The sequence below is a fragment of the Hemicordylus capensis genome, chromosome 4 (genome assembly GCF_027244095.1).
Source record: "Hemicordylus capensis ecotype Gifberg chromosome 4, rHemCap1.1.pri, whole genome shotgun sequence".
Lineage (NCBI taxonomy): Eukaryota > Metazoa > Chordata > Lepidosauria > Squamata > Cordylidae > Hemicordylus > Hemicordylus capensis.
In genome coordinates, this window is record NC_069660.1 from 177,841,654 (window position 1) to 177,851,147 (window position 9,494).

At 43.3% G+C, this 9,494-nt stretch overlaps 1 protein-coding gene across 5 annotated transcripts in view; it reads right to left on the reverse strand.

Moving 5' to 3' along the window:
* Nucleotides 1-9,494, reverse strand: part of MTRR (5-methyltetrahydrofolate-homocysteine methyltransferase reductase) — a 33,968-nt gene that overhangs the window by 23,848 nt on the left and 626 nt on the right. For 4 of the 5 annotated variants that reach the window (XM_053243795.1, XM_053243798.1, XM_053243796.1 and 1 more), the window contains exons 2-5: nt 6,739-6,896; nt 4,497-4,650; nt 2,201-2,318; nt 802-1,153 (exon numbers count right to left, since the gene is read on the reverse strand). In XM_053243795.1, coding sequence (XP_053099770.1) covers nt 802-1,153; nt 2,201-2,318; nt 4,497-4,650; nt 6,739-6,882 — 768 coding nt within the window. In that variant the 5' untranslated portion in view covers nt 6,883-6,896. Of the gene's footprint in view, nt 1-801; nt 1,154-2,200; nt 2,319-4,496; nt 4,651-6,738; nt 6,897-9,494 lie in introns of those variants that run through there. The other variant, XM_053243799.1, reaches the window with a different exon arrangement.

Genomic DNA, 9,494 nt, shown 5'->3' on the forward strand with positions numbered 1-9,494 from the left:
ATTCACAGCAGTGTAACCCAGGTCCCTCCAAGTCTCTTTTGCCCATTCTCACAAGCCCTTAATCAGGCACAGCTGACTGAAGGACAGAAAACAATGCTACTAGCAACTGTGCATGCAGATGGGGAGCACCCCATTCTTTGGGCTTCCATGCCCCTGTTGATAAAGTGAAGGCAGTCTAGCATGAATAGGTCTTTAAAGTGACTGCATTGATCATAGAATCAAGCTGCACATTTCTGTACAATGATTAGAAAGTCAAGTTCCAGCACAGCACTTCTATGAGGGCAAGCACAATGCGGGCCGCATAACTGGACCAGAAGAAAACTAAGGGCAAACAGGATACGGGGGAGTCAGGGAAACAGAAGTCTAAGCAAGCAGGTTCAAAGCACAGTCAAAGAATTCTAGACAGGAGCTGTTTACCAATCTGTCAGTAGCCTCTCCCTATTTCAAGACAGGAGTCAAAGAGGAAAGCTAAAGTTATCTCAAATAAGCTTGCATTTCAAGGTAAAGCAGAGCTGAGGAGGAGCAGTTCCTTATGGCCTCTTGGCAATCAGTAGGCATACAGGAATCCTGAGGACAGAGCATTTATAACCAGGGGCTGTATATGCAATCGCCATCAGCACTGTGCTCCTGAGTTGATACTTGATACTAAAAAGACAGTTGGTGACACACCCATTAAAGAGAGTTCATTAAAAAAAATCCTTCTCTCCCCCTACAAATATGCAGACTTTCTGGAAGTGTTACATACTTAGTTCATAAATGCAAGATTGCAGACAATAACAGTTTTTCAGAAGAAGATCTTACCTGGTCAGAACATTCTTCAAAATGAACATTTAGATATTCAGGTGGCAAAGAAGGAACATTGAGAGTAGACTGTGAAAGGGGAGGTACTGATTGAGAAAGTGAAGGCTGAGAATCTTGAAAGTGAGGTACTGAGTTAACACATGCTTCATTTGTTGATATTACACCATTTTTCAGTTCTGGATCTTCTAGCTTCAAATACTCTATTCTGGAGTCTATGCTTGAGTTAGAAACTGTGCTGGCACAAAAAGATGCACAATTGCCATTGTGGTTTGTATCTTTTTTTCTTGATACAAATTCTTGGTTCAGGGCAACCCAAAGTCCAGCAATCCATGGATCAACCACCAGTTCCAAACTGAAACAAAATGGAAGAAATGAGTTTTCTAAAAATAAATGAGAAGATTGGAGCAAGTGCCAATACCCCAGTAGCAAATCTCACTTAAACACAACACTGATTTACTTAAAGGGCCCTTACTAAATATTATGCAAAGGAACAGACCTCTCTTCCAGCAGATACATTCACAAGGAGGTGCTTGAATGAGATATTCACTCATTGATAAGTATTGTGCTGCCATTTCGTAAGTAGGAGAGAGTAGGAGGAGAGCTTGGCTTGTGGTAGCAAGAATGAATTGTCCCCTTTGCTAAGCAGGTCCACCCTGGTTTGCATCTGAATGGGAAATTTCATGTCTGGGCACTGTAATATATTCCATTTAGGGGATGGCGCCACTCTGGGAAGAATGCCTGCATGCAAAAGCTTCCAAATTCCCTCCCTAGCATCTCCAAGATAGGGCTGGGAGAGACTTCTGCCTGCAGCCTTTGAGAAGCCACTGCCAGTCTGGGTAGACAATATTGAGCTAGATGGACTAAGGCTTTGACTCGGTATAGGGCAGCTTTCTATGTTCAGTGGGTTACGTATCTAAGTACAAAAACCTACTACAAAGAGGGACAAACCCAAGCTTCCTGCTTCCATCCTACCCATCATCCTCAACCCGCCCTACCCATCTCCTTGACCTTACTTCCTTTGAGAACTACCAGAAAAGAATTATTCCTCTTTCCAGACAGCTTTATAAAGCAAGTAGGCAAAATGACCCAGAAGGCCACTGAAGCCCAAGACTTGGGATGTGGCTGCTGCTTCACAGTTCCTCCTTCCCAATAGCTCTGTGCAGCCAATAGGCAAGACGACCCAGTGGGGCTGTGCCAAAGGAGGTTAATGGTTTGATTTTCTGATTTGGATGCAATCACTGAGTTACAAATAGAATATTAATTCAGCAAACAGAGCAGCAGTCTCATATCCCAGTGAATTACCTGGGAATAAACAGATAATATTCACAACTGAACCTTGAATTTAAATATGCTGGGAGGAAATTAAAACAAGCTTATCGGAGAGTTTCTGTTCTCTTACCCAACAGAATCATCAGCTAGTCCCATCTCATAAAAGCGCTGCGCTCCAAGTTCCTGAAATCGTTTGTCTATTATCTTCCCACCATTGCAGAAGAACGTGTATTCAGAGTCACCCAGACCTGAGAAAACCGTTAAGGAAAGACAAAGAAAAACTTGCATTATCCACCTAGATTAATTCATTGCATCAGGAGTTTTAGAATAAATAAAAGTCTATACTCTATTACCCAAGCTTTAAATAGATACTCCTGTTTACTGCAATATCCTGGGCTTGCCGGCAGAGATGGGGGTTTACTGGAAATTTTTGAATTGGATTTCCCCCCTGAAAAATGCATTTTCCTCATTTGCATAATATCTGCATTTTTCCTCAGAAAAGTTCACTATGCAAATTTTCCTGATGCCTTAAATAAACTGTCATCTGATTTGACATATTGTTTGACCTATTTATTTAGTGAAACACCACCACCACATTAATTTCCCACACAGTATCTTAGAAGTTTTTCAAGTAGCATAACAATTAAACTGAAATATTTGAAGGGGGGGGTGGGGACTGTCACTAAAAAACACTTCAAGAAATTCAAAGCTCTAGGTGGAAAAATTATTGGAATACTAATAAATCAAAATTAATATGTACTCTCTCACGCACTTCTTATTTTTAATCTCCTGAAAAAGATAAATTACAACATTCAAAGTGTCCAAACTTGCCTAATATCGTTTTAGCATCCATTGTTTCATACAGTTCATTAGTAAGAACGACCGACATCCAAACCAGCATTGTGCACAGGCAGCAGTGTGAGTTCCAGACCACTGACACATGAGCAGGGGAAGGGGCCATGTTCAGTAATCTCCCCTTTCTTGTGAAGCCCACTGTGCATTGCCAAAATATGACCCTAAGGCCCTCCCCCAGACCCTCAGAGGTTGAGGGGCCTAGGGTAGCAGGCAGCAACGAGGGCCTCATGGTGCTCGGCGCGCTGCTGGGTGGGCCTCCAAGGAGGAAAACTTGAATATTTCTGTCTCCCCATAGGGAGGACAACGTTCCCGATTCTGGGACCGCTCTGCATCTTGAACTGCAGCTGGCTCCAAGAGGAGGCAAGGAAAAGTAGCAAATACAGCAGAAGAGAAAGGGTGGAAATCTTTTTCCCCCTCCCCTTTTCAATTTTTTGAAACAGAAGCAGCAGTTAGGGGAAAAAGCAGAAGTACTTAAGAGGAAAGTTAAAGATCACTAAAGAAAGTAGAAAAGGCAATTGAGGAGAGAGGAGAAAATGTTGTTTCTGGAGCAGACACAGGACTCTCAGAACTTCCCAGGCTTATTAAACCTTTCTAGGTAAATTTGCATAGTCCTGCCTCTGGAGCAGTGGGGAAGTATAACCCATGAGACGAGACGTCTTCTTTCAGCAGCAGGGAAATGGGAACTTGCAACTCTGATTGCTGGCATAGGTCTCCTCGTGCAGGAGTGGAAAGGAGGCTATACCAGATCCTCCTGCTGTATTTTGTTCCAAGCTCAGTGAGAGGCCTTGTGGGGTCAGAGCAAAGTCTATCAGAGCTGAGCACGCACACATACACTGAAGCATTCCAAGGAGTGCACAGAAGATAGAAGGGAGGTGCTCCCTTTGCTTCCAAATTGACAACTGGCAGCCCATGGGCCCACCACAGCCCCTTAAGTAATGTTGGACATTTGACCACCGGTTACCAGTCCTGAAGAACACCTCTTCCAGCTTCTCTGCACTGTCTGAAATGGTTGGGGAAGTGGATGGGAGGGACACATAGTAAACGAAGGGGAGAGTCAGGATGAAGAGTGCCCTTGCCCTCCTGCTGCTCTTTTTCCTGCCTGCCTCATGTGGAAGAAGAAACTGTTGTAGCCATGAGTGATGGTTTGTGCCAATCTTTTAAAGCAGTCTTCTAGCAAAAGGAGTTGCCAACCAGGTAACAGTGAGGGAGCATAAATATACAAGCATCACACACACACACACATACACACACAAATAAAGATTTTACTTTATGATGAGCAGTCAGATCCTACTGTAAATTACATGATCTTACTGTGAATTTCAAAAATATGGAGTGCACATTTTCAATACAGGGGTCACAGCTAAGCTCCTATTTCACAGAGTTTTAAATAACATCCTATCGATCTCCATTGCAATACTCATACCTGCAATGAGAGTCAAACATTATAATTCCAACTGTGGCTGTTGGTCCATGTCACCATTTCTAAATGGTCTGATTAAAAAAATATATCATTATTTGCAATGGTAGAATTCTTCCTGCTTTATACAAACAGAATATTACAAGTCTCTTACCTAACAATCCATATCGCAAATGGGAAAAGTAGTTTGATGGCAGGGCTTTGTTCTGAATTTTCTTAACAAATTTGACGGCAGTATCTGGTGGTTCTCCTGTACCCGTAGTGGAAACAACAATAACTACAGGGTCCTTTTCACTGTCCAAGTTATACTATAAATCAAAATTTAAAATAATAAATTAAAATATTGATGCACAAACGTTCACAATTAACAAGATGGCAGGTATACACATACACACAGCTGATCATCCAATAGGGTACAGAAAAGCATTTGTGATGTTTTAGCTGTTTTCAAGTAGAGTGCTTGTTTTTAAATCTATTGCTAGATGCTGAAAGGCCATCATCTCATACTGCACGGGAGACAATGGTAAACCCCTCCAGTATTCTACCAAAGAAAACCACAGGGCTCTGTGGGCACCAGGAGTCGACACCAACTTGACAGCACACTTTACCTTTACCTGCTCGAAGATTATGGTGGGCTCTACATAAACAACCCAGGCTATTAAGTATATAACACTATACAGTGAGCTGTATTAGATTTGATGAAGTATCAGATCTGGATCAGAGAGACCTGAGCTCAAATCCCTCCTCAGCCCCAAAGCTCACTGGATAACCTGGGGCCAGTCACCATCTCTCAGTCTAACCTACTTCACAGGATAATTCTTATTTAAATCTCAAGGAAGGAAGGATGGCAAACAAGCAGGAGATAAATGTATATGTAACTGTGATGAAGTCCTAGTACAGTGACTTTCACTATTTTTAAGCAGGGGCCATTTTGGCCAACAACAAAAAAACAAAACCCTGCAGTGTGATAGCCACTTCCCACCATGCTGACCTCAACACTGTTCTGTGCTTTCCCCCAGCATCAGAGAGAGCCCCTTTAGGAGCTCTGAGGAGCCCCAGGGCCATATTGGAAAGCACACGAAATGGGAAGCAGAGTCTTTCCCAGTGCCTTCTCCATAGAACTCACCTTCCAAAATGGCACCGTGGCTCAAAGGGGCTGTGTTTCTGTTAAAGGAGCCCACCAGTGCTGGGAAAATGCAGCATGGTTTGGTGGGAATGGTTGCCTCTGTGTGGTGCTGGAGGACTGTCTGGAATATATGGTCTCATCTGAACAGGCATAATGAACAAGTCATTAGGGAGCCACATTTTGGGTTAATGGGAGTTGCCACTGGCTCCCCGACCTTCCAACGAAGAGCGTTGTCCTAGTATGTTTAAGTATATTTGTGTAAAGTTCAGCCTCTTTATCCTCATGTGTGTGTCTCCCCCACCCTCACCTCTTCAATTTCTTCCCCCTTGGTAAAATTTAGACTGCAAGTCTCTTGGGGCAAGGATCAGACTTTTTTTTAATGTCACTCTGTGGAGTGGCATGTGCATTAACATAGTTATGTCAGACCTTGCTTCAATGAAGTATGCTCTAGTTACATCCAGGCTAGACCACTGCCTGCAATGCTCTCTATGTGGGGCTGCCTCTGAAGATCTTTCAGAAGCTTCAACAAGTGGAAATGCTGCTGCTAGGATGGGTGCTGAACATATGATCAGTATCATTGCAACCTTATACCAACTGCACTGCTTACCAGTTCACTTCCATGCTGAATTCAAAGTGCTGGCTTTGCCTTTAAATCCATAAACTGCCTTGGGGCCATATTACTGAGGGTCTCCGTATGAACCTGCCAGAGCCCTGAAATCAGCTTCTGGAACCTGAATCTCTGGTTTGACTTTAGGATAAATTTGTTTGGCAGATACCAGTAACAAGGACTTCTCAGTGGCAGCAATATCAAATTTAGAACTCCCTCCCCACTGAGATCTGACTAGCTCTCTCCTTGTAACAGTTATTAAATAGAAAATGAAAACTTTCCCTCTTTTGTAAGACTACTGTTGGTCATCACTTGTTGGTTGTCAATTGTTTTAACAGTTAAATTGCATCTTCGTTTTTTAAAATGTGTTTTTGTGAAGGCTTTTTATGTTATAAGTCTGTTTTGTATATTTTTATATTTTGTTAGAGGCTTGGGGATGCAATTTCCAGGGAAAGCAGGTATAAATCTATTGAATAAATAAAATAATGATTTCTACATAGAAAAGAGAAACAAAGCATACCTTCCTAGAGAAAAGTGTCTAAATGAATACTTTGGATGTTTGAAAGAAGTGGCAAGAGAGAAAGTGCAAGTTATCTGCCCTGCCTCACTCACTGTTGCTTCTGAATGTCCAAAGTGGCTCCTCTGTCAATACAATAATCTCACCTTGTCTGACTCACTGATGCAGTGAAAATCAACTTTAAATCCACGCTCCTTTGCCTGCTGGCATATTTCCTCAGTTATGGCTTTTGCCTGGCCCTTCTGGCTTGCATACAGCAGCAAAAACCTCCTATTTGTTTCACAGCACATCTTTCAAGAATCAACTAAGTAAAATAAGAGGGGGGGGAGGAGAGGGAGAGGGAGAGGGAGAAAGGCATGGCAATTACTTCATATGTAAAATCAGCCCACAGTCTTGTACAGAACCAGCAACTTTCATACATAATACATTGCTCACACCCTAGTTCTTCAAGAAGCACTACTGGGGCCAAAATCCTATGTATGTTTACTTGAAAGTAAACCCCACTAAACAAAGTGGGCTTACTTATGTGTAAACATACAGAGAACTGAGATGAACACCCTCTACACACGAGTGGGCAGGGCTGACCCAGTCCAATAGGATGCCCAGACAACTATCTGAGGCAGCTAATGTCCAGGGGCTGAGGACTAATTACAAAATCCTCTACAGGAACCACAACCATCCCATTCCATCCCTTGTCAAAACAGTTTAGTTGTTCTGGCAATTGAGCTTATTATATTTTTCTGTTATCTTTTCCCTCTTTCAATACAAGTGAATGGAGTAAAAGTCCCTTCTCTGCTTAACACAGGTTAAAGAGATTACAGCCAGGAAACCCCTTAGGAGACAGAAACATAAATGAAACCTGCTTTTGTTGGACTCTCAGAGATGTAATCTTTCTGTTTCTACTTATAATACCAATAAAAACATTTAAAAACAAACAAAAAAGAAACCTGTTACCACTACCTCATCAAACAGATTAAATAGAGAGCAGAAAAAAATTTTGTCCCTCAAAAGCAAAAGAATTTTAGTTAGCCATGCAAGCAGATTTGAGACACCTGTAGAATGGAATTGAAAGAATCAGGAACGCAAAGTCACACATACCATATTTATGGGAAATATGTTGAGTTTAGCCAATATATTAGCCAAATGCACAAATACAAACATCATTTTCAATTCAGTGTATGAACTGAGAACTGCAAGGGGAAGCTACGGAGTAAGCCTGTTTTAGAGCCTTCAAAGACTACAAACCTAGGCTAACAAAGGATTTCAAGATCAGATAAAGCTGCAATCATGAGTGACCTTCAAAAGGTCTGAAAGACTGGGGGGCAGCCACTATAACTTCTGGCCTGCTACCCTAAAAGTCTCTTCACCCACCTCTCCACTTTCCTGCTGTGGAGCAACACTTAAGTCCCATATGCTTCGATAGGCAGGTGAAGCAGGTAGATGAAGAGCCAGTGGAGCTACAGCACAGAAGCTGCATCCTCTCTTGAACCATTTAGAGACATAGACATAATTTCTAGATTGACATCTGCCAATCCTACAGTCATAAAAAAATAGGTGCTCCCTGACATGGTATCTTGTAACCTTCTGTCTTTGGTGCTAGACTGAATGCCAGAAAAAAGGCCTATAAATCCAAGGTTCTGGATTTTTGTCTGCTGACAAAATAACTGCTGCTCCAAAGGAACATAGGAAGCTGCCTTATCCCAAGTCAGACCATTTGCCCATCTAGCTCAGGACTGTCTACACAGACTGGCAACAGCTTCTCCAAGGATGCAGGCAGAAGTCTCTCTCTTGGAGATGCCAGGGAGGGAACTGGGAACCTTCAGCATGCAAGCATGTCTCCCATTCAAAAGCAAACCAGGGTGCACCCTACTTAGCAAATGGGCCAATTCATGCTTGCTACCACAAGACCAGCTCTCCTTCACAGCAGCCTTCTTAAAGGTTGATTCATATATGTGCCTTCACCACTCAATGTTGCATGTCTAAATGCAACAGATAGAACTGTCATATCACTTCACTTCAGCCACAATGGTTTTCTATGGAGCCATTTCACACATTCCACCTTCTAGTCAACAGGTGCAGTCATGAAGTGACAGGTATGCATGCATGTGACCCCACCCCTCTCAACTTTCATCTTCTGCTCTCCTTCCTCTCCAGTAAAGGGTGAGGGCTAACTGATGCCACAGTTTGTAGATTTCCTTCATCAAACATCCCACCAGGTGCAGGTAAACCAGATGCTAGGGCCATGCCCTTCCTCTTCCTCCACCACCACCACGGGGAGGCAGCCAATGACAGCACAATTGCCCCAAATAGTAGTGTGAGGTCTTTAAATCCCAACCAAGCACTGGGGCAGGGAAGGCCATGGGGAGTCATGCAGGGGAGGCTAGCAAATAGGACAGGGATGTCTATGGGAGAAGCAGCCCACCCTGGAAACGTTTTTGCTTTTTATTTTTTAAAAAAACTATCTAAAGGCAGCTTCTCTGACAAAGTGAGAGATACACTCTGCACAGCCCGATATTCTTTCACCCTCAGAGGGGGGCATTTTAAAGAAGCCGATGCTTGGACAGACTTCTCCTGAGCCGGTGAAGTGAGCAGAGGCACTCTTACCCCTGGACTTCCGGGCGGAGCTCCAGGGCCTCCACACCGCCTGGGGGCCCCCGGACTAAAGAGGATCCTGGGGATCCTCTTAAGTCTGTCCCGGGTGGTGTGGCTGCTGCGCCACCGGCCTGTGCTCCATGACCAAGTGTGACTGTGACCTGTGCGGGGTGGGAATATGTTAAGTTGTGTGTTTCCGCTAATACATATTTGCAGAAATATTCCTGTTTTACGTTCTTACGTGTTCAGTTGCGGGTCGTGCCCTCAAGAACCCACATGTCGAAAATACTGCATGTGTCATGGAGTGTGT